The sequence below is a fragment of the Leptinotarsa decemlineata genome, unplaced genomic scaffold (assembly GCF_025532065.1).
Source record: "Leptinotarsa decemlineata unplaced genomic scaffold, Ldec_3_MD MMD2_tig00000035_RagTag_RagTag, whole genome shotgun sequence".
NCBI lineage: Eukaryota > Metazoa > Arthropoda > Insecta > Coleoptera > Chrysomelidae > Leptinotarsa > Leptinotarsa decemlineata.
Window position 1 is genome coordinate 1520512 of NW_027412540.1, and position 27256 is coordinate 1547767.

General features: G+C 32.5%; 1 protein-coding gene across 6 annotated transcripts in view; it reads left to right on the forward strand.

Moving 5' to 3' along the window:
* Positions 1-27256, forward strand: part of ago (F-box and WD-40 domain protein 7) — a 115130-nt gene that overhangs the window by 51209 nt on the left and 36665 nt on the right. For all 6 annotated transcript variants that reach the window (XM_074171698.1, XM_074171703.1, XM_074171702.1 and 3 more), the window contains 2 exons: positions 10938-11180; positions 14580-14759. In XM_074171698.1, coding sequence (XP_074027799.1) covers positions 10938-11180; positions 14580-14759 — 423 coding nt within the window. The remainder of the gene's footprint in view (positions 1-10937; positions 11181-14579; positions 14760-27256) is intronic.

Here is a 27256-nt window from a genome sequence, read left to right on the forward strand (position 1 = left end):
GCGAATTATTCAATTCAGTTTGATCGTTCATAAGATGGTGAGAGTTTTTGAATTTGTTTATTTCCATACTCTCCAACAGGTTAAGTTTCAAACCTTTCTTCTGGAAATGGAGGGGTTTGTATTCATGGTCGAACTCATGTCCCTCTGAGAAGATGCCTGGCATATGTGGAATTTATTTTTCCGTTCTGAAAACTATATTTGTGTTCCTTTATGCGGGTTTTAAATGTTCTTCCAGTTTGACCTATATAAAACATCGGACATGACCCACACAATAATTTATACACTCCTGATTTTTCTAAAACTGAACTTTTATCTTTATTATTTTTAATATACATACCCAAGTTGTTGTTGGTTTTGAAAGCAGTATTTACACCTTTGCTGTGCAGAAAATCTGAAATATTTGTAGTCGGTTGGCCTAAGTAGGTTAAGGTTCTATAACTTTTATCCTCCTTTCTACGAATTGGGTAAACTTCTTTCAAAGCTTGACTGTATAACTTCTTTGAAAATAAAGAATGTATCAGGCCACTATCATAATCATTGTTGACGGCTATTTGCTTTATTATATTCAGTTCTTTATTGAAATTCGCTTCTGACAAGGGTACATTTATCAGTCTGTGGATCATACTGTTGAAAGCTGCTACCTTATGCTGATATGGGTGGGTGGACGAATTATGAATGATAATATCTGTATGTGCCGGTTTACGATAAATTGAAAAATCATGTTTGTTGTTAACTTTCGCTATTGTCAAATCCAGAAAATGTATAGATTCGTCCTGTTCCATCTCCACTGTGAATGTGATAGATGGGTGAAAAGAATTTATGAACTTCAAAAAGTTTGTCAACTGTCTGTTCGTTCCCGTAAAACATACCAGAATATCATCCACATATCTATACCAATACAGAAAACTTCTTACCAATGGGTTACTGTGTATTCTTCTCTCCAAATCGTCCATGAAAATCTCTGCCAGAATAGGACTAAGTGGGTTTCCCATTATGAGACCTTTGCAAGATGAGTAAAACTTGTCATTGAATTGGAATTAATTCTGTGACAAACATACCGTAAGCAAGTCTAATATTTCATTTTTCACTACTGGATTGACAGAGTTTTTGTCCAATAGATTCTCCACCAAAATAATCGTTTCATTCGGAGGGATACTGGGAAACAGATTCTTTACATCGAATGAAATCAATTTGGCATTATCCGGGAGTGTAATATCTTGAATATCATTGATCAAATGGTATGAATTCTTCAAACTGAATTTTGATTTGAAATTGGTGTGGTTTTGAATAATTGCAATGAGTTTTTCGGATATTTTAACTGAAGGAGCTGTGACGAAAGAAACTACCGGTCTTATCGGGTAGTTATCTTTGTGTAATTTAACCAATGAATACAATTTCGGTGGTTGTGGGTTCATGACTAACGATCTGAATTTTTCCTTTTCATCCATGAGACACAATGAATATTTTTAAAAGTTTCCTTGACTTCTTTCTGATATAAATGGGTGGGGTCGTTTCTGAGACTATCATACATGCCAGCATTTAGAAAGTCTAAAGTCTTCTCCACGTATTCTTCTTTGTTCATGGCTATGACCGTTTTTCCTTTATCAGCTCGGGTAAAAACAATGTTATCTTCTGCTGATTTCTCTTTTATGGATTTCACTAGTTTCAATTCCGGATTGAACCTACCCTTATGCATCTTTTCAGATTTTAAAATTTCTGCAGCAATATGTTTATTGGCGTAGCATGTCCCCATCAACGCGATATCTGTATCATTTCCCAAGACTTCTAAATTTGTCGAATTTATGTTGGGTTTAATATTGTAATTGAGACCTTTTTCTAATAGATGAGTTTCCTGTTCTGTGAAACTAGTGTTCGTGAGATTGACAAATCTGTTAAAGAACCTATGATGTGAAAATAGGTCAATGTCTTTGACCTTTTTTTTTTCTTCGGTGGCTTGCTCCGAATTAAAACATCTAATTTCTTTCTCTGGGTTGAAAACTTCTTATGTATGATACCATTGACTTTATCACGAATATCCGAGTCTATGACTTGAAATTCAATGTAGTGGAGTTTGCACAACAGTTGTGTATGAACCACTTTAAGATAGATGTTGGCAACATCTCTTTTGCTGTACTGTATCTTTCACTCCATTTTTATCCATTTGATTTTCCATGTTTACTTCCTTCTAATGCAGCGTACCTTATGTTATTGGTCTTCAATCAGACAAATCTCGGGAACACTTCTTCTTTTAAACATTGGTTGAAAAACCAAATGTTTTGATTTGAAATGGAACACTTTAGAAGTAACTTAAAATACCACAAGGCCAAAAAGCCGATACTGGCTAGTATATAAGGTGTAATTTAGAAGTAACTTTAGTTATGCTTGAAGAAGCTATTGTATAGCGAAACACGTGTCGCGGTTTTTGTAAAACCCTTATAGTGAAAATCATAGAATAAACTCTATTTATAAGTTTTTTAAATCTAACTTAGTACGTATTCTATTTCAAATTGCCTAGTTAACATATTTTACCTACTACTGATAAGTTTCCTATCTAGCCTGTGTGTGTGCGCGAATCAGACTGATGTGATTTAAATATTTTCAAATGTCTTTTATGCACACAAAACATCCATAGATTGAACTTAGTACCATTTTTTCGGAAATATGTGCGGGAGCATTCCACAGCACACGCTTACTTCAGCGTGCTTTGTTTTGTTGAAACAAACACAAGCACGAGCGCGTATCGAAATCGATAGTGGGGGAGTGGGAAAGCAGACTACCAATCATCAGTTGCAGCACAAACAACGGAGTAACCGGATATTTGTTTTATGATTTCTGTCGTTTTCGTTCGTTTGATAAAAAAATCTTTCTGTACCTACATTGATATGGATCCTAAAAAACGAAAAGTCGATAGTGAAAATAGAAGGTTTTTGGCAGAATGGATTGAACAATATTGTTTTACGCTGTCTGATAGGCCTCAAGCGGTTCCAGTGTGCCTTATATGCAATAAAACTGTTGCTATTGTTAAAAGTGGAAATTTGAAGCGACACTACGAAAAAACTCATTATCAATTCCACAAAAACTTTCCTCTTGGTAGTCAGGCTCGTAAAAAAAAATTAAGGCATATCTCAGTTCTTAGGAAAAGAGTACAAAATTACTAGTTCGTTGCATGAGCGACCAAGAAAAATCCACAGAAGCAGTGTTACCTGTGTGCTGGACACTTAATAAACACCAGAAACCATTTTCAGATACTGAGATAGTAAAGGAATGTATGTTGGCAGTTGTTACGTCACTTTTTGAAAAAAAAGATGTCTCTGCAATTCAAAGTATTCTATTGTCAGCGAGAAGTAATACTTGAAGAACTGAAATTTTAGCTGCTGACATTAAAAACGCTCTTCTTGAACTTCTGCAAAAGGCACCTTGCTATGCCATAGGACTTGATGAATCATGTGACATTGTTGATGATGAACAAATGTCAACTTTGTGGGAAACTTAGTGCTACACTCAAAGAAGTGATGGACAACTTGGACAAGTTGATGAATTTTATGAGATCCCATTCTGCTCTTCAGCACCAACATTACAAAGAGTTCTTTTCTGAATGTGATTCTGCGTTTTCTGACTTACTACAACAAAACAATGTTCGTTGGCTAAGTAAAGGTCAAATAATTGAACGTTTCTGGCTAATAAAAGAACAAGTATCCTACTTCTTGCAAAACTTGGATACGCATGGAGCCAGAAAGCACTTTGAGTTTATAAAAAACGAGCGCAATATGCTGATTGTGGCTTTTCTGAAAGATATTTTAAAATATTTAAATGCTCTCAATACAGAGTTACAAGGAAATGGAAAATTAATATGTGATCTGATAAAAAGCGTGTCTGCTTTTCATCGTAAGCTGGATATTTTTGAAAAAGATATTGTTAAAAAAGAATTTATTAATTTTCCGACAATTCTTGAACTAAAAAAGGAGACCTCTGAAGAAGTATAGTATATACGTTAAAGTGTTGACATGTGTTTGTGTACTCTCCAATAATATCAAAATTAGTAGTGGACATGGTGTGAATGAAAAGTTGAAGTTTTGGTCCAGTAGTCAATGAGAACAAACCCTGTAAAAAACAGTGCATCATTTCCATGAAAAAGTTTTCAGCAAAAGTGCAATTTTGTTGCATTTTTGGCCCATTCCAATCAAAAACCAACAACAAAAACCGCCAATTTCAAGCAAGAAGATAAGCTTCTTATGGTTTCAGCAAAAAGTACAAACAAAAACCCAATATCGAGCTATCTGATCGTACTCCAGGAAAATTAGGCAAATTTCTCCGAATCCTTACCATTTTTATCTTTACTGTGAGATGGCAACCAGTACAGAAATGAGTTCAAATAGCTCCTTCAAATGCTGTAAAAACAAGTCTTTTTGTCACTACATCTGTACAAGATGCCACAGCGTTTTTCATAAAAGCTGTCTACCAAGGTACAGAAAACTGAAGAGGCAAGATGGCAACAGAATTATCTGTTGTACTGAACAACTCAGTGAGGCAGATACTCAGGACATTGAGGTCAGTATTATAGAGAAAACAATAATGGAATTACACGATGACAGCCAAAACAAAAATAAACACATAAGTGAACTAAAAAGACAACATGAATTATTTGTTGAAGAAGCAATGAAAAATGAATCAGAAATGAATACTTTATTGGAACAGAAAGAAATCCTAATCTCCGAACTAAAGGAACAAATTAAACTCTTCAAGAACGAGAGAGAGAAACAAAACAAACCAACAAAACATGTAGACACACAAACATATAACAAAAGAAAAACAGCAAGTAAATCCACCTTCACCGACCCATCCATCTCGAATATCAATGACGTAAGAGGCACAAATGAAATTGTAAAAGAAAAAAATATCTATTGTGAAGAAAAATCAATCGACAGAGGAAGTGAATGGAGAAAACAGAAATCACATTTAAATGAAGTATTTACAATAACAGAAGCAAGCCAAAAAATTGTCTTTATTGCTGGAAATAACGGTCGAAACATGTCAGACTTCCTAAGAAGACAACTAGCAAACAGTTACTCAGTGCAATCAATCTTGAAACCAAATTGTTCGGAAGCTGAATTAATATATACGACGATAAATAATGGCCAACATTTCACAAAAAGCGATACTGTCATAATATGGCCGAACAAGACACATAGATTCCCAGTCAAAGAACTTGCAGACACACTGCTTAATACAAACATTTTAATTATCACTGAACCGTACAGATATGACTGTAAGAACATGAATAATAAAATATACATCGATAACAGCACTCTTTCAAAAGAAGCATTCAATACCGGTCTTATATCAACTGTTGTAGAATGTAATAATATACTTCAGCAAAGAAACTACCATCGAGATAATAGAAGTATCAATAAAACTGGGAAGTGGTATATCTGTAAATTACTAGGAAAATACATCAAAATAAAATCTGACTCATTTCCAGTGAAAGAACACAATGGAAATACACTAACAAACTCAAAAAGAGAAGAAAATGAAACACGACACATAGAAATCTTACATCAAGGACAACCTTCACTTGCTGAGGAATTCATGGAAGCTGAGAAAAAAGCAGCCGGTACACAATATAATTTTTTATACCCTCGCCTGAGCCAAGAAGCGCCGAACGAAATGTAACAAAATCTCAACAAATAAATCATCAGTGAAAGAAAAAATTGATTACAACATACAATGCCTGCAACTGAATATTCAATCAATCTGAAACAAATCAAATGAACTTGAATCATTCTTGATTGACAAAAATTTCGATATCTGCTGTTTCTCGGAGCACTTTCTAAATTATGAAGAGATGGAGTTCCTACGCATCAATGATTATGTTGTTGTATCTTCTTTTTGCAGGAAAAAATTCATACATGGTGGAACAGCTATTCTCTGTAAGCCGAACTTGAATGTAATATCTCTGTATCATTTGAGCCCTTTTTGTACCGAAAAAAGTTTTGAAATTTGTGGTGCTCTCATAGAAAACTATTATATATTTATTCTTTCCATTTACAGATCCCCAAATGGAGATTTTGACATCTTTTTGAACTCACTAGAAAATATTTTCAAAAAATTAGATTGCACAAAACATATCATATTGGCTGGAGATTTCAATGTACTCTTTGGCACAAAATACAAGGAAAATATAGCCCTATGTGATCTGCTTAAGTCTTTCGGTTTTCAGAATATGATTATCTGTCCTACTAGGGGAGAAAATTGTATTGATAATATATTCATAAATTTTACATCTTATCCCTACGAAACAACAACAATAGAAACAGGTTTATCTGACCATCACGGACAAATCTTGAAATTGGAAATACATCAGAACAAATTGAAAATAAATAAAAAGATATGCCGACCTATAACAGATTCGGGTGGATTTCTATTCTACAACATCATTGAAAACACAGATTGGCCATTTATTGATGACAACATAAAAACTGATGATAAAATGAAAATTCTCATTGGTATATTAGAAAAAGCATTCATGGACTCATTTCCTGAAAAAAGATATGATATTAGAAACAAAAAAGCGAATAATACATGGATTAATGGCGAAATAAGAAACATGCGGGACCAGCTACACCTCTTGAATGAAATATATACAGAGTATCCTTCTGATAATCTCAAACAACAACTAAACAATATGAAAAAATATTCAAAAAAACTATTGTATGTGCTAAAAGGGAATGTAATGATAATCATATAAAAAAATCGAAAAATCAAAATAAATGCATGTGGAATATCATAAAGGAAAACAAAAACAGAGAACAACGAAGTAAAGACCCACCAGTCTCACCAAACACCTTCAATGCCTACTTTGTAAATAATGCAAAAAACCTAATCCAAAAAATAGATAGTTCAAACTTGAACCCTCTCAAAAAACTAAACAATTTGAATTTTGAACATTTTACTCTAACAGAATTTACCTACAATGAAGTTAGAGATGTAATAAAGTCATTGAAAAATAAACCCAGCTGAGATATATATGGACTGAATGTTGAAGTGATCAAATGCATATCAAATTTAATTCTAATCCCTCTAACTAAACTGCTGAACCAGTGTACAAAAGAGTGCATTTTCCCCTCCGTCTTGAAAGAAGCATTAGTAATACCTATCTTCAAAAGTGGAAATACAAATGATCCTACAAACTACCGACCAATATCTCTGCTACCAATAATATCAAAAATATTTGAAAAATGTATAGCTCTACAAATTGTACATCATTTTGAGAATCATAACATATTCACAGACAGCCAGTATGGATTCCGAAAAGGTAGAAACACTGAAATGGCGATACTAGATCTTAACAACAAAATAACAACTTTTGAAAAACTAGAGTATTCAGAAATAACTTTTTGTGATCTAAGCAAAGCATTTGATTGTGTATCACATGAAATTCTCTTGAATAAATTAAAACTATATAATTTTTCTGACAACACTATAAAGTTGATCAACTCATACTTGAAAAATCGATTTCAAACTGTGAAAGTGGGCAATTCTCTATCAACAAGAAAAAAAAATTACAACTGATGTACCGCAAGGATCTATTTTGGGACCTCTACTATTTATAATTTTCATTAATGACCTACCATATTGGGAGAACCCGTTATATATTCTATATGCAGACGATACTACAATCCAAACAAATGCTAAAACTCTAGATGAGGTACTTATATTATCCTCTGAAGCACAGTCACAAACTGAAAGGTGGTTCAATGCAAACGAATTATATCTGAATAAAAACCAAACCCAAAACATGGTATTCACCCTAAGAAATTCGCAGTGAGTTAAAATGGGATCATCATATAAATTACCTATCAAAAAAGCTAATGAGAAATCTATTTTTAGTAAGAAACCTCTCCAGACAAGTTTGAAAAGCAACTCTTTGAACGGCATATTTTTTCTTGTATGAATCCATCATTTCTTATGGTATTGTCGCCTGGGGATATGCAACGATTCTGATAGAATATTCCGACACCAAAGGAAAGCAATTAGAATATTAGACAATATCGGCTACAGAGATGAATGTCGAAATTCATTCATTACATTAAAAATACTAACCTTTCCTTCTCTATATATCATGGAAAATTTAATATATATAAAAAATAATCTATCTCAGTATGAAAGTTTTGAAAATGTGCACGACTACAACACTAGGCATAAAAATGATTTGAGTACAAACTACTGCCGCTTAAAAAGATGTCAAAATGGACCAAATTTTTGGTCTGTGAAATTTTACAATAAATTACCACCAAAAATTTAATTTCTACCTATTAACATATTCAAAATCAGGATAAAATATTTTTTAATGGAAAACGCCTTCTTCAGCACCGAAGAATTCCTGCACTGTGATATAAGTTCCTTGAGCATATAGGCATTTGTCGTTGTTTGAAAATACCCAATTTTAAATTTTACTGCTTCGTTTTTAAATGTGCTCGTCGTCAAATGTACTTAGGTATAAGATATAAATATTTTTTATAAAAAAAGAAAAAAACTTGTTCTATGAATTGTAAGCATCTAGTTTATGTAAATATTAATAGATGCCTGACATATACTAATTTTAATTATATGTACATATTGACTTGCGTAAATACTGATGAATGTATAAAACACCAATAAATTATCTATCTATCTATCTATCTATCTATAAGACATTGCAGGGTTTGTAAAATTTCTGGCCGATCTTGAGAAAGAATTTGCTACAAGATTCCAAGACTTTGCAGAGATAGGTAAGCTATCTCCGTTTCTTAAATCTCCATTTGAAATTGATGCAGCGGCAAAATGGACAGATGTGGCTGCCAAGTTGTTTAATCTGTCGAAGCCATCACTTCAAATGAAGATAATTGATTTACAAGATGTGTCTTTGCGAATGTATAGAACAGTTTCCACTGAAGAAATTTGGGCCAAACATATCCCAGAAAAATATGAAAATTGTAAAAGACCTAGCTATCAATTTGGCCACTATGTTTGGCTCGACATACATTGTGAAACATCTTTCTCAAAGATGAATTTTTTGAAAAACAAATATTGTTCGAGAACAGACGCTCACCTAGAACCATCTTTCGAATTTGCTGTTCCTCTCGATAACCAAACTATAAAAAACTGGCTCAAGACCGTCGGTGTAGTTTCTCACATTGATAAGAGGTCTTGTATTTCTTTTATAATTCAGAATGTGATTTGAAACCAAAATAATATGTAGAACTTTTATATTAATATTTGTTTTTTTTTTCTGGACCCCGTTAAAATTTTCCCACAGTATCCGGACTCCACCTAAAACTACTTGCCGATCCCTGGTCTATAGATTCTCTCCGACTTTTATTTAATCATGTTATAAGGCATTTTTTCTGCAGTACAAATAATTTCTGAGCTGCTAATGCCGAATCCCATAATAAGTTTTCATATGGGAGTCGTGACTGAATTTCAGCATAATAATTTTTGTTTAGTACAGACAATTTGAGAACTCTTTGTAGGCATTTCAGTTGTTATATTTTATGTTTAGTTTGGACATTGTTTTTCCGATAAGGAACTCCCAATCTACTCGTAATATGTCATTCATAATTATGCCTAAAAATTCTCAGCTTTTCTAACAATTGATCACGTGGAACACTATCAAACGCTCTGCTCAGATCACAGAATATTATATATGGACCCTGTTTTTTGTCCAATTCGTTTATGTGTCTATATATGTTTCTGTTGTTGCTGTTGAGAGACGTGTGCGACGTAATCGATGCATAGAAGGATAGAATGAGTATCGGAGAGATTCAGTTGAGAAATAACGCGGTTGAATTATGAAAATAAATGAATTGGACAAAAAAAGGTGTCCATATAGAATATTCTGTGATCTGAGCAAAACGTTCGATAGTGTTCCACGTGATCAATTGTTAGAAAAGCTTAGAATTTTTAGGCATAATTATGAATGACATATTACGAGTAGATTGGGAGTTCCATATCAGAGAAACAATGTTCAAACTGAACAGCAAAATATAGCAACTGAAATGCCTACAAAGAGTTCTCAAATTGTCCGTACTAAACAAAAATTATTATGCTGAAATTCAGTCACGACTCCCATATGAAAACTTATTATGGGATTCAGCATAAGCAGCTCAGAAATTATTTGTACTGCAGAAAAAATGCCTTATAACATTATTAAATAAAAGTCGGAGAGAATCTATAGACCAGGGATCGGCAAATAGTTTTAGGTGGAGTCCGGATACTGTGGGAAAATTTTAATGAGGTCCAGAAAAAAAAAACAAATATTAATATAAAAGTTCTACATATTATTTTGGTTTCAAATCACATTCTGAATTATAAAAGAAATACAAGACCTCTTATTAATTTGAGAAACTACACCGACGGTCTTGAGCCAGTTTTTTATAGTTTAGTTATAGAGAGGAACAGCAAATTCGAAATGTGTCTTCTAGGTGAGCGTCTGTTCTCGAACAATATTTGTTTTTCAAAAAATTCATCTTGGAGAAAGATGTTTCACAATGTATGTCCAGCCAAACATAGTGAGCAAATTGATAACTAGTCTTTTACAATCAGAATAATATTTTCCCCGACTGTAGGTGATGGCGAATCTTGAACATTGAAGTCACCCATGGTAACAATCTCAACTTAAGGGAAGTTTTCCCTAAATGTGAGGTATTTTACTTCTAAATTGTTTTCATAACCGCTCTGTATAAAATTAGAAAATAATCCTCTCTCTTCATTTCACTCCATTCTTCCCTCATTTGAAATCATTTTGATACTTGATATTTATTTCAGATATCTCACATGAAAGAATGGGTACTATCCATATAGTTAATATTCTTGAACTTGATTATTGCATATTTTGGGTTACAGTTTTCCAAATAAAGTTGAAATATTCTCATTTTTCATTAACATTGTATTACTTCTAGGCTATTGAACCTCAATTCCAAAGGGATTTTATATCATTACTGCCAAAAGAACTTGCCTTGAACGTACTATCCTTCCTCGAACCCAGAGATCTGCTAAGAGCTGGTCAGACTTGCCGTAGTTGGAGGTTTTTGGCGGAAGATAATCTTTTATGGAAAGAGAAATGTAAATATGCCGGTATAGTCGAGATTCCAAAAAAGAGAGTGTCACCAAGGTCTCCCAACTTGCATATGTCACCTTGGAAGGTAAGGAGGCCATTTGTTAATTTTTTTTTTTCGTAAAGGTGTATGTCAAATTAATTATAGATAGATGGATTTTTATTTAATCACGTTATGAATATACATTTGTGACAAGTCATAGACAATTGGTACAAATTAGTGTGCAAATAGAGAGAAAAATATAAAAGCATTATTAAATATAAATTTTGAAAATGATTAATTCATGTGTAGACAAGTCAACTTCTTGAAAAATGTATTAATTAGAGATATAACTTGAAATTGTTAGTATATAAAAAAAAAGTAATACAAATTATAAAACAACATGAAATGAAATATGAGCCAGAACTTATGAAAAAGAATGTTGAATAAGAAAGGTATTCTGCCTGAAAGAATAATACCCCGTCAGTCTCAACAGTTATGTTAGTACAATGAAAGGTGCTGTATGAAAATGTAAATATATTTCCCATATTTCTGAAAATGAAGAATAATAAAATTCCGGTTTTTCCTCAATACCTACGGAACCAAAAAATGCTAACATAGATTTTTTTTTTTATTATTCCAAGTTTTGATCCAAATTCAGTTGATATAAAAACAAAAAAATGTATGTATTAAGAGATTAAACTGATGAAAAAGTTATCAAGTATGAAGACAAAACTGAACAGCTGAAGAGTTTGTTATTCCTCTGCCTGAAGGTAAAAGAAGATGTGGTGAGCAATGTAAAAGCCGACGCACAACAATGTTCTGCATGTGCAATTGTAGTCTTGGCATATACTGTTTTACACAATTTCATAAGCAATAAAAATTTAATTCAATCATTGTACTTTTATTCATGACTTTTCCAGATGTTAATAACCTTTTGAAATTTCAAAGAGTTAACTCTTGAAGGTCCATCCCAAAAAGAAACACTCATTTTTTAGTTTGCTTTTTTCTTTCAAGAATTTTTTTCTGAAATAGGTTTCATTATATAATGGGGAATGTTCCTCCTGACGAAAATCAAGTAGTTTTCATAAAAGAGCTCTAAAACAACGCATTTTAAACTTATCATTTCAACCTTTTTCTTTACAAAATTATTTAAATACTTAAAAAAGAGGAATGAAATAATGCATTCAACATTTAAAGGGATTCGTTTCTATTTCACCATTTGGCAACATCGGTTATAGCTAATAAAGTTCAAATAATCTGTTACCTGTATGAGACAAACAAAGATGACATATTTCAGAGGCGTGCTGTTCTGTTTACTTGTTCCGAGTTCCGAGACATTCTGTGATATATGACATTTTGTGCACCTAACCTATCTTCCTCTATATAAATAACAAAACAACTGTTGTTTATGTGGCTTGTGGAGGTGGTATTGAACTATAATTTATATTTTGCCTAAATTATTGATGAATATTACTGGAGTTTTTTCCCAACACCAAATCGTTATTTTTAACACCTCGACACGTGTTTCGATCACCAAGTGATCATCTTCAAAGAGGAAAGTTAAAACAGTTTGACACATGTCGAGGTGTTAAAAATAACGATTTGGTGTTGGAAAAAAACTCCAGTAATATTCATTACTACGCCAAAGGTTCCAAACAGTGCATCATAAGTTAACTGTTGATTTATAAAGATAATTTTCCTTTTTTAAAGTAGAATATCTAGGTACGTATAAATTATTTCAACTTGATATAGGCGCTGTTGCCAATATGTGAATTAGAAACAAATCCCTTTAAAAATTAAAACCCAACATTTGAAACATCAATTTGAATACTTTTCGAAGTGAATTTGAAAAACTCATGAATTAAACTCAACTTTATTTTGTTCAAATTTGCATTTGCTGTAATAACCCAAATTGAGGAACATTCCCCATTCTATTTGATTTCTTGGCGTTAATGGGTTAATCACTTGAATGTTTTGTCCTATAAACTATTCGCATTTTTAGAAAATATGTCAACTGAAGATGCAACTTTTCATCTCATATATCTTATTTATGACTCGTTGAATGAGCTTCTACCCAAAATAACTTATTAGTTTCGAAAGGAGGATTCATATATTGATTTACTTGATAGAATATAACACTTCATATGAACGAATCTATTAGTGTTTTCATCATTTTAAATTTTGGAGTACCTAGAGGTAGCGATTAGGACTTCCACTATTTAAACATATACCTTCGATTTTTTTAATTTACAGTGCAAAGGAAATATCCATAATTTGGCATGGATGATATTTTAGTATATTATGATGTTCTGAATTAGGAAGAAATGAGACGAATTGTTATAAAAAAAATTTGGTCTGACAAAAAATTCACTCACCATAAATTTATACCTTCACCAATTTGTTGAATTCACTAGCGAATTAATGTCCCATGGCAAGTTCAAAATTTGTGAAACTGATTCTATCAGAAATTTAGGTATTATGATTGACGAGCATTTTAATTATATCAAAGAAATTTCTCATTTCATAAGAAATTGGAATACCTAACGCGTGAGAAAGAATCGTTTTGGCTTTATACTTCTCTTCCAAATAATGTTTTCCACATTTTTTTTATAAATGTGGAGGGGTAGAATGCCAAACCTTTCTTTTCAAAAACTAATCTCTCCTTGAAGTATATCCCTTTCAATTTAAACCTAATACCTCACGTTGAATTTTTGAAACGATTAATTTCAGAAAAACATCTTGAGATATAATATTTTCTATGGTATGTTCATTCACCGGCTTTCACGGCCGGTGTCTAAATATTTTCTATGGTGTGTTCATTCACCGGCTTTCACGGCCGGTGTCTAACACATTGTCCGATGTTTCTCGGTTTATTAGTCTGCAGGTTCTTATACCGACGTTTCGTCTGCTACAGCAGCGGACATTATCAAAGGCGATGCGGCAACAGTCGAAGTCAATTATTTAAGATGGGTCAGACCAATCAGGTACAAGAGCAGTCGGCTATCCGACACTCAGTTCCATTATAAGTACAAACGCACCAGGACGATTTTTAGTTTGTGTATCGCAGTAAGGTAGATCACTTCAACAGTTGACACATTACCTTTGATGTCTGCAGCAGTAAATGACAAAAAATCAGATATAAAAACTTGCAGACCACGGCTGCGTTATTTGCCACATTTCTTACAAAATGGTTGGTCCCATTTGAGAGGCAAGGGTTTGTTATTATGAATAGCATCATATGGTGGAATATGCTGGATTGTTTTACCAGGAGTTACTTCTTACGAAATGGAAGCAGTAACACGTCTGTATCAATGAACCTCATAAGTTTACATAATAGAAAATATCCATGGGCTTACAGGTGAGGTGATGGCAAAACGCCAACCTTTGCAGCACTCCCAATGAATGAACACCTGGAAAAACAACCCAGCATGCCCACTCTACTCAAAGTTGCTTCAATAAAAACAAAACAGGCTTGATACCGTAAGTTTCTATTTCATTTTATAGGCAGCTTACGTGAGGCATCAATCTATTCAAATGAACTGGAGATCAAAACCAATTAGGCCACCAAAGGTTCTGAAAGGACATGATGATCATGTCATTACCTGTCTTCAGTTTTGCGGTAGTCGTATTGTCAGTGGATCTGATGACAATACCCTTAAGGTTTGGTCAGCAACCACGGGAAAGGTTTGTATGTACACTAAGTTACTTTAGATACTGAATATGAATAGATCAATTCAGGGCACTAATTTCATTTCAAATCCACTCTCATTCAATTTAATTGATGAAAACTAACTCATCTCTGAAAAAAAAATTATAAACTGAATAAGAATAGTGTAGTGCTAATCAATTGATCATATAAATTTTTGAGATATTTTACCTTAATTCATATTTTCACTTAATGAAAGGTAAAACTAGAACCTCTGGCGTGGAATGATTCCAAAACAAAAAGTTTTCACAATCTTCATCTCCTGAAGAAGCCAAATTGGTTTGTGAAACGCATATAGAGTATTGCATTTCTGGTGATTGGGAAAAGTGCTACTTTTGAATATATTTTTATTGTATTCATTAAATAATGGTTGAAATACTTCCAATACGCTTTTCAATGAGATTGAAGCTGTCAACATAAACGAGAACAAGATCTGCATACATCCCGCGAATTTATAGTATGTTTGTGGTTTGAACCATGTTTCTGAAAGTAAGGCAAATGAAATTTGGTTTTGAGCAAGAAGATATTCTAAATTTCCTTTATTTGCAATCGCAGAACGACAATTCCATTGGCAAATTTTGATATGATTCATTGGGGCTGCGAATTTGATGACACATTTACATTTAACTGCGTACTGATTATATTTACAAGGTCTGATTCGTGAATATCAAAATTATTCGAAGTTTTCATTATGTTTATTACATGGGTAACTAATTCTAAAATAATATTAGTAAGATTAGGAATTTCCTCAATGTTTGAGCTATTTTGATTTGTGTTTCGCAAATATGCAGGTTTTTTTTAAAATTCCGCCTTCTTCATTGTGTGTTGATATAGGTTGTATTATATTTTTGTGTGCTTCGTATATAGGATCTGGACTGGATGGTCTTAAGCGTTTTGCAGGAGTTCCCTGTTCATGTAATTTGTGAGATTTATGCAAGTGAGGTGTTTGTTGAGCATTCTGAAATTGATTCGGAGTAAAGGATTGTTCAATAACTGATCTTTGATGCGATGTATTAGGTTGTAATGTGGAATTCACCTGTTGGTTTGGGTTATTCAATATGCTAGCATATGATGATTTTGGAACTTTTTGACATGCGTCATGGTAATTTATATTGAGGTTTGACATTGCTTGTTTGATTTGTTTTTGCCTTTTGAATTCCGGACATATTTTCATATTTGTACTTAAGTGAGATCCACCGCAGTTGAAACATTTTGGATCGGGATTAGAATTTTGACAGTCTGAAGAACTGTGCTGTTCGCCACATTGAATGCAGCGTGGTTTACTCTTACATTGTTTTCCTAAGTGCCCATATCGAAAACAGTTATAGCATAATAACACTTTTTGAATGTAGGGTTCAACTTCAATTCTCACTCTATTAATTGAAATATATTTTGGGAATACCTGATTTCTAAAAGTAATTATACACAATTTTGTAGCAACATATTCTGTTTTATTGTCTTTTGTAATTTTTTTATTCATTCGTCTTATATTCTCGACATGAAAATTGCAAAGCATATCAAATGGTTTGATTTTGTTTTCAATAAATTCTTCCGAAAAAACGGTATCTATATCCCTAATAACCCCTTGCCGTACGACAATGAATCTGGGAATATATAATTCCAAATTATTATTTTTCAAACTAGGTGAATTTTTTTGATCAATAAGATAGTTAGCAGATTTGTAATCTTTCATTTTTATTCTGATTCTGTTTCTTCCTATCGAGTCTAAGCTAATAATCTTATTATCCACTTCAGGAAAATTTGAAAGAATTATATCACCTACCTTTACAGCATTGATTCTTCCACGAAAATCATCGCTATTATTCTCCACATAAATTTGATATGGTCCTGTATCCGACATACTGTACCTATCAATCAATTGTTTTGGAATGTTTTCATTACCTATTTTTTGTTGGTTTTCGTCGAGAGGTTCTAATCCGCTTTTTCTATTGACGTATTCTGCAATTTTTTCTGCTCTTTTCATATTAAAAATATTATTGTTACCTATTATTGGTGATACTGTATCCATATATGTTGACACATGAGGAGGGGTTGAATTAGGAGGTGGTTCGGGGGGTTTACCCCCATTTACACTAGACATCACTTTGTAGTTTCAAAGAACTCAATACACACGATATTATCTAAGTATAAGATTTGAAATAAACGAGCTGATACAAATGAATTTGTTTTAATAAGACACTCTGAGATACACTTCCAACACGTACGAAGTCTATCACAGAACTCAAATTTAATTGTATACGGAAAGACAGAAATGATGGTAAAGGAGGAGTAGCCATATTAACTAAAACAAAAATAAAATATAAAGAAATAAATCTAAATAACTCCAATAATATATCAGCCATAGCTGTGTCAGCAAACATTTTATCCAACCATAACAAACTTCATTTAGTTTCACTTTACGTTAAACCCCAAACATACATTAGTAGTCAAGAATGGGTTAAATTTTTTAATGATATTCCAAAACCTTGCTTCATAGCAGGATATTTTAATGCACATCACGTGGCATGGGGTAATGAATTTGACGACACATGGAAAAAATCTACTAGATGCTATTGAAAGTAGTAATTTAATCTATTTAAATGATGGATCCAAGACCCTTGCTACAAGTCGAAGATGTATTGCCATAGATGTGACGATATGCTCCTCTGACATAAGTGACTTATTTCGTTGGGAGACACTTGATGATCCCCATGGCTCAGATCATCTTCCAATAATCATCGAGAGTATCTACTCACATAATATATCTGAGGAAAAAATTCATAAAATATGGAATTTAAAAAAAGCCAATTGGTCCCAATATCGAGATACGCTTGATTCAATAGAACCTGCTCCTTATTATCATCGGCTTATAGAAATTATTAATTTTGCTGCTTCGCAGTCTATACCAAAAAATAAAAGTTCTAGAAAGACCTCTCCACATACTCCAAAACTATGGTGGAATGAGGAATGTGATGCAGCAATAACTAACAGGAGAGAAGCATACATTCGCTTCAAACACAATCCTAACCAGTTGAATCTATTGGAGTATAAAAAAGCAGATGCAATTTCGAAACGAATTTTGAAACAGAGCAAAAGAAGTAGCTGGCAAGCTTATTGTGAAGGTCTCAATAGAACAATACCTATGAGAGACATCTGGCAACGTGTAAACAGATTTAAGAATAGAAGAATGGGTAACGTATCTCTAATAGATCCTGAAGAGGAATGGCTAGACAAATTTCATAATAAAATAGCTCCCAACTCAGTTAATCAGATGTTCCTTACAACTCAAGTAGATCAACGTAATCATGAACATAGCCATCTATCGAGAAACATTGAAATGTGGGAGTTGAATAAGGCTTTGAAACACACACATAACACTGCCCCAGGCAAGGACAATATTTCATACTCCATGCTATACCACATGACAGAACCACATAAAAAATCCATTCTAGACATTTTTAATCAAATATTGAATAATGAAATACCTATTCCTCATGAATGGAAAGACTACTTGATTCTGCCGATTCATAAACAAGGAAGAACTAAAAATGATGAAAATTCTTATCGACCCATCTCGCTTGCTTCTTGTATATTGAAAACTTTCGAAAGAATAATAAAGAACAGATTGGAACATTGGTTAGAACGAACATCAATATTACCTGCATCTCAATATGGATTTAGACGAGGCAGATCTACTCAGGAAGCAGTTTCTCAGATCGTTATGGATATTCATATAGGATTCACGGAAAGTAAAACCACCACAGCAGCATTTTTAGACATTCAAGCAGCCTATGATAATGTTCAATTGAAATTACTTTTTGAAAAACTTGTAGAAACCAAAATCCCCAAAAATATATGTTACCTTCTGGTTATGTTGTTTTCAGAAAGACAAATATATTTGAAAATTGGCGAAACTATTTCTATTCCTCGTAAAACATCTTTAGGAATACCCCAAGGAATCATTCTGAGTCCTCTTCTGTATATATTATATACAAGAGATTTAGAAAAATGTATTGAAACAGACTCTCAGATAATACAATATGCAGATGACATTTGCATATACACACAAAATTTGTCTTTTGAAAAGTCACTTGAAAACTTGGCAAGAGAGATGGAAAATGTAAATAAGTGGATGGACAAAAACGGATTGATGATTGCGGAAAAAAGTCAGAGATTTGCATATTCACCAGAAAAAGAATACAATTTTCATCTCATACAAAATCTGGACCGTGGGTCCTACCAATTCGACCGTCAGTCAAATACTTGGGCATTATCCTAGATAAATCTCTGACATGGAAACACCATATAACTCAAATTCGACAGAAAGCAGAAAAGGGTATTAATATCCTTAGAGCCTTTTGTGGAACAAAATGGGGTGCAGATCCAAATATTGCCCTAATATTTTATAGAGCATTCATACGTTCAATATTAGACTACGGAAGTATTTTTTATGGAAGTTCTACAGATACTCACTTGAAGAAATTGGAAGTAATGAAAAATAAATGTCTGAGGATATGTCTGGGGTATCTCCCGTCAACGCCAATATCAGTTATGGAAGCCGAAGCTAAGGAACCTCCATTAGACTTAAGAAGACAACTGCTCAGTAACAAATTTGTGACAAGAATCAAAGCAAAATCTTCAAATTTGATTCCCAAACTTCATCAACTTACAATTTTCACACTCACTCATCGATACTGGCAGATAAAGAAAACGAATTTGTTGGTAGAAAGTTTCACCAGATCGTCTTCTTATGACAAAACGATCTACAAAACCTATAACCTTCCATACTATACAGAAGATTACGACATAATATCCCACGAGTTTAAAGTACATTATTTGGAAAGAAATAATATAAGTTGTGAGGGAGAGTTTTCAGAAACAATCAAGAGGCTGTGGCCAAATGCAGATTATATCTACACAGATGGATCAAAAATATTCTATCATTCAAATACCAAATATTTCGAAATGTATATACTTCCCAATGAAGCATCCATCTACACTGCAGAATTGAAAGCCATACTTTTGGCAATGCAATATATTCTGACACAAAACAGCATTCATTCAATAATTTTCACTGATAGCAAGAGTGCCGTGGATCGACTGAAAAATTTCCGAAATCTTAATCTATTTTCTGAATTGGAAATAGAAATCGCCAGAGCCCATAAATCAATTCTCTTACAAAATAGGAAGATATCTATAATTTGGATAAAAGGACATTCCGGAATAAAAGGAAATGAGGTAGTAGATAGATTAGCAAAGCAAGCCACTGAAACAGGAGAAGAGTCCATTCACACCTTTATTCCACATACCGATTTGAATCGAATTTACAAGAAAGATTTGAATGAAATTTGGCAAAATCAATTCAATGAATCTCGGACAGGCAAAAACTTCAAACAGCTCTTCCCAAAGATTATTGGAAAGAGATGGTTTGAACAAGAGAGCGACAGAAAATACATAAATACAATAAACCGTTTACGATCAAATCACGCTATCTGCCCAGCTTACAAATTCAAAATTGGATTAACAGATAATCCTCTATGCTAATGTGGACGTTATGGCGATCTCAATCACATCATGTTGGAGTGTTCGCACCACATCCACAGTATAAATACCCTTTACTCTGAATTGAAATTTCATAATTTTTTTTTTCCAATAAACTTAAATTGTATGTTAACTTCAAACAACAGAAATATATACAAATTATTATACAATCATCTAATAAGATGCAAAATTAAAGTATGAATGATTGATTGTAAATATAGTTATAGTACTACTAAAAATATATTCAAATGTAAACAGAAATTGAATCATATTATGTACAAACGCATTGAAAAAAAAATCTATATAAAATGAAAAAAAAATTAACAAAAAAAAATAATAAGGGAACCAAAAATATAAAACAAATCAAGATAAAACACTTATTTGAAAATAAAAATACAAAAAAAATCAAAATGCAAAAACAAAAAGAAAAGAAAAAAAATACAAAAACAAACAGAAATGAAAATTCAAAAAGCAAAAAACGAGGGAAAAAATCTATGTTTGAGCTACTACTCAATGTTACTTTCAAATAGTTTTTCATTAAAACAGTCTGGCTAATTGGTTCTCCCAAAGCCAAAAAATTTTAAACCACACACACATCTGCATACATCGAATGTTTATGCATAGGGATTGAATAAATTAACTGAACATACAAATTTAACAAAATAATGAAATATTGAACAAGAAAACACAAATAATTAATATGGGCAGTCAACATTTAGTTTATGAATAGATATTAAAAACTAAAATACAAATTGCAAAAAATTATAAAATGTCAAATAGGAAAACAAATAGAATAATGAATATTAGCAAATAGTCAAATGTGAAGTTTTTTGTTTATTTAGCGTGTTCAAATCAAATAAATTTTTTGGTTTACACAAATTTACTGTTTCCGATTATAATATTTTTTATATGCATTTATTAGTTTCATTTTGTAAATATTTCAAAGGTGTTATTAGGGATCCATTGGCTGATCCCCAAGTAGAAATAAGATAATGCAGTTGTGAGTATACGCATTTAGTTATTTTTGGGTTCATTCGAGAAAAAAGAACTCATATGAACATGTCCTCAAGGCTTAATTTTCAGAGTATAGGCTAAAAGAGGGTATAATTTTCATTGATATCTTTAGTATGAACCTATTTTTTTCTTCTTTATATGAAAAGATATTTTCTGGTATCGGTATTATTTGGCTGTCCCATAACAAAACACAGTAACTACATTAACATTACAATGGAGAAAAATCGACTTATAATAAGTTTTGAGCCACAGAAAATAAATGAAGATCTTGTTCCAAAATTTTAATGGTGTTTGAGAATGAACTATAGCATTGTTTTTATGAGGATTTCAAGAGAATAGTCAATCAAATCAATAGTTTGGCAGCTAAAATATAGGTTATGCATGATATGTTTTCAAAAATGATTGAGATAATAATTTGTCAAAACACAATAACTGCCTTTGCTTTGTTTTGAAATAAGAAAATTATCTGTAAATGGAGCACAGTAAATGACTTTACTTTGTTTTGAAGTAAGAAAATTTGCTTTAGATGTTTGACTTTTCGCAACATCAAACATTAAACAAAACAGTAACTCGTAAAACATGATTTTGATTCTTTATTTCAAAAATAAACTTAACAAAATTTTTTCAAACTTACAAAAATAACTCAAACTTCTATAATTGTTTTAACGAAACAAATATCAAAAATTAAATCAAGTGTAATCCGCATATTCAAATGTCAGAATCTATATCTGCGACTTCTTGTTCAGCACTGACCAAGTCCATAGAAGCTTCGGATTCTGGCATTGTTTCCCAAAATACCCTTCTGCTACTGGGCATTAGTGGTACCAGATCTTTGAGCAGTTTTGCTTTTTTGGATACTGCAATGCCACGGGTGGGCAGAGTTTGTGGCCTAAAAGTCATAGGGTTATGCTTTTTCTGTATAAAATCCAATACCTTATATTCATCTGAAAAATCTGTTTTATATTGCATACACTGGCTTCCTTTTGTGAAACATACTTCAACTAATTCATTCAGAAGAAAAGTCTTCAATGGATCATCTTGCTTTCTTGCACTTCTTTTCTAATTTGGCCACATGTGAAACTCATTCAATTGTAGAACTTCTAATTTTGTTCTGGATGATTCGATAGCTTCTACCAATTCCTGGAAATTATATATGTTCCTCTTCCGTAAGAGTTTCTGCTCGATATTACCGTGGATGTTGTTTGCGCTCATATGGGTATGGCCTTTGGTGAGATATCGAATCACAATTTTATTCAGACCAGTTACACGATTCACTTCAGTCACAAGTGAGGTGTACAGAACCCAGTTCTTATTCTGAGCAGTACAATTATCAGCCCAAAATACAAAATCCATAGAATCCCTTTCCTTCTCAATAACTTTGAACATAGCATCAACAAGCGCTTCAGCTCTGCGTCCTCCTAAGGCTTCGTGCCATAGCACACAGTAACTTTTATTAGAGTGATTTTTGCCTAGAGTGGCAAACGTTTGATTGAAAACCACCAGTCGACTTGTGAAAAATGCAGTCTTGATTTGGGGCATTATGGGTAAAATAATCACTTTTTGTAAACCCATAGAGTAAACCCGTTTACTTGTTGAACATGCATCTGTTGTTTCATCTGAGTTCTTTTTATATTCTAAATTTTCTTTTGTAGCTTTGGCATGGTGTACATCGAATTTATTTTGGATGTTTTCACTATCTTCGTTTTCCAAAATGATTCTTGGAGATGAACACTCTTTACAGCCATCCGACTTGAGTTGACGAAGAGAAATATTCATTTTTTTCATAACCTGCCTATAAACCTCAACTTTACATATATTCAGATGTTTTAATACAAAATCATCGTACATGATTTTGATTGTGAGGTCCCTGGGTAAATATCTCACATTAGGAGCGTTCTTCCTTCTATAATGACTCACGCAGGGCTTAAACGATTCAATGTGGTTTCTTATTAAATCTCGATCAACTTCCGGTCTATGGCTTCATCCTCTACGCTCTTTCACTTGATCTCCGCATGGGCTCGCTTTCATTGTGTGAACTAATTCAGTTATAACTGAATCACTAGAATATTCAAAAGTATTTAGGAACGTCAGTCTGCATACTGCTATTTCAGTATAATCTGTAAGTGGTAGCGTAAAATCTTGGATGTTCGGATGAAGTGCTTCTTCGTTTTACTGGAACTAATATTAAATGTTTGCTCAACCACTTGCGTCTACTTGTCTACACAAGTAGACGCAAGTGGTTGAGCAAACATTTAATATTAGTTCCAGTACTTGTTCCAGATATCATGACGATGTTCTTCTGTAAGACTACACAGCTTTCTGCATTTACCCCCACAAATAGCACTCATAGGATGCATATTTTTGTCTCTATTGATTTTTTCCACTCCCACTGGTCTTCTTCCATTTGTTATCAATTCTCCAGTACTTTGATCTTCTATATCTTCTTGATTGTTTAGATTTTCCTGAACAGTGTTGTTCTGAAAAAATATAACATATACAACCTTTGGATTATGAACTGGTAAATAAATTTTACCACTAAACCGTAAGTTCAGGCACCTTATTAGTAAAATTCGAAACTTCCGTTTCATTTTGACCATCTCCTTCATTCCTTATATCACACTTCGTTTCGCTCTAAAAATAGATAAGTGTTGTATTGTATTGTAAACAAAAAAAATTTAACAAATTGAACAAAGATAATTCCACTGAGGAACTTAACATTTTTATAATGTTGAGTTATATCACTTATTTTTGTTCAAAAATGGATATATTTTCTTCGAAATGTGATATTTTTACTCTCGTTATACTCTCAGATTCCACAACGTCATCATCGCTTTCGCTGCTGCTGCTGTCGCTAGGCTTGTAATCTTTTTCTAGATCACTATCATCAACCGGGCTTTCAAGAAAGTTTTAACGCAAAAATCATTAATGTCACAAAATTTCTTCAGTCTGTCTAGGTAAATTTCTTTCTGATCTTTACTTTTAATGTTGCTGGTAAATAATGATGAAGTTTCATACTTAATTACAGGAAAAAGTTGTAGTGGTGATGAGTTGATATCCTAAAAGATAAAAAAAAATTAAGGATAATATTTCATGCCAATGTCGTGTTGATATATTTACCTTCGTGGCGCGAAAACGAGCAGAATTAACCAAACGTTTAGTTCGCGAACTGCACGATGCAACAATACTGCAACAATACGTTAATATCGAGTCATGGCAGGAACAACACAATCTCAGTGCTCTCTGACTTTCAATTATAAATGTTGTAAAAATAAACCTTTACTGCAATATGCGTGCACAAAGTGTTCAAGTGTTTTCCATAAGAGTTGTTTGTTAACAAATTTCAAGAAAAAAGTAGTTTTTGTGAATGGAAACAAAATAATCTGCTGTAAAGATAATAGTGTACCCTCCCAGGAGGAAGAAACCAGCATGCTGGAAAAAACAATAAATGAACTAGTTGAGGAAGTTGAGATGAATAAAAAATATATTAATAAGCTGATAAAAGAAAAGGATCATTATCTGCAACAAGCTATGGACATGGAAACTGATTTGAATATCCTGTTAGAAACTCAAAAAAATACGGTGAAAGAAATGGAAGATAAGATAAAGGAATTGCAAAAACAGATTATTGTAAAAGAACCACGAAACTCTGTAAGTACTCAAACTAGTGTCATATATATTCATAAATCCACAATAACAGATGAACAAACCAGTGGCGTCGATAAACATCAAATTTAATACATGTGATCAAGGAACACAGGTCATGCTGCCCCACCTGACTCAATTTTTCACACTTTCAAAGCAGACACTAGTAAAAAGTCCAATGAATCTGACGGAGTCAGATATTCGACTATTATGGCCCAAAAACACTGATGTGAAAAAAATGAAATGTTTTTTAAATACTTTGACACATACGAACACCATTGTCATGACTGAACCTTATTGTTTCAATAAGGGTAAAAACAATAAGATTTATGAAATTGATTTATCTTTATCAAAGGCAATTCATAATTTGCAGTCGCCATCAACACATGTTTTTGAGTGCAATAATCACCTTAGGAAATCGAACTATTTTAGTAATGGCTATGACCTGAAGAAAACTGGTACATACTTTTTGAGCAGGGTAATAGCGACTTTTATTGAAACTAGGCTTGATATGAAACCTACTGTAAAAAAAGTGGAAAAAACAACCAATAGTGAGAAGATAAATTCAGAGGACCTTCACATATCCGAACACAGAGAAAATGGATATATAATAGGAGGAAATGATGGAAATGCGTCATTGGATACTATCTTGTATCCACGGCTCTCTCAGCTAGAGTAAACCCTCTATGAAACCAATGCACAACATTTTTTATACCCCAGACTATCTCAAATTCTATTCTAGCTGAAAATTCCTTGACTCTTCCATCAAACAATAAAAGTCTTCTACATCAAAACATTCAATGCCTGAGAACCAGTATAAATGAACTAGAAATATTTTTAATGGATTATGATATACATTTCTTATGCCTCACCGAACATTGCTGCTGTGAAGATGAACTGAATGTTATTGGTGTAAATAGTTGTAAATTAATATCTAGTTTTTGACGTGAAGAAGGTAGACATGGTGGTGCTGCTATTTACTGCAAGGATTTTATTGAAGGTCATTCGAGAAAAAATATTTGTGACTTATCAATCACAAATAATTTTGAATGTGCTGGTGCTGAATTTCATCTGGACAATTCTATATACCTTATAGTATGTAAATATATATAAATATACAAACATAAATTACTATTCTTTGGAATTAATAAAGAAAAAATTGAATTTGTAACCGAAATTAAATACCTGGGATTCATGTTAGACAACTGTTTATCTTATGATGCACACTTCAAATACATAACTAAAAAAATATCAAAGAAACTTTACTTTTTTACTCGAATCTCTCATCATTTGTCAGTTTCTTCCAAGGTCACTATATATAACACAATCATTCAGCCTCATTTCGAATATTGTTGTACATATGGGTATATGGGTGTGATCAAAACAAAATTTTGACTTTACAAAAACTACAAAATCGTGGAATGAGAGTCATATTAAAATGTAATCATTATACAAGCATAAAGTTTATGCTCGACGCATTACAATGGTTATCAATACAAGAAAGGTTCTATAGATCAGCAATGATATTTATTTTTAAGACTATTAATAATATATTACCATCTTATTTTGATGAATTCATTACTTATCGTGATAGTACTCACAACTACAAGACAAGACAAAGGTATCTTTTTCACTTGCCAAGATGCAGATTAACCAGCTCAATGAAAATATTGTTTTAAAAAGGTTTAAACCATTTTAATAAGCTGCCAAGAGACATAAAACAAAGAGAAAGTATTTATATATTTAAATCTAAACTAAACAACGATATTAAAACAAACACAATTTTGTAGGAAAAGACTCAATTATGCAGAACATCAGTAGTCTTAAAACCTTAACATTTATTATCATGTATCAGTATGTTTTAAATTGTTAGTATAAATAAATAGTTAGTTAACTTTGAATTTTGTTTCCTTTTCTATTTTATTTCTCAACATTGTTAGGTATGACTCTAGTTATTAGTTATTATTATTGTTGTTTAAGGACATATTATTATTGTTTACTGATTTATTATTATTATTATTGTATATTATTATTTTTGTATATTATTATTATTATTGAATGTATATTAGGATTTCCTAAATAAACGCATTCATTCATTCATATATCGCCCCCAAAATGGTGATTTTTCATTGTTTTTTGAGAAAATGTTCTCTTTACTTTCGTTACTCCTAAGAAGTAATGGCTTGTTCATTATAGCTGGGGACTTTAATTTGAATTTTATTGTAGAATCACAAGATAAATTTGAATTCTTAGATATCTTAAACTGTTTTGACGCTGT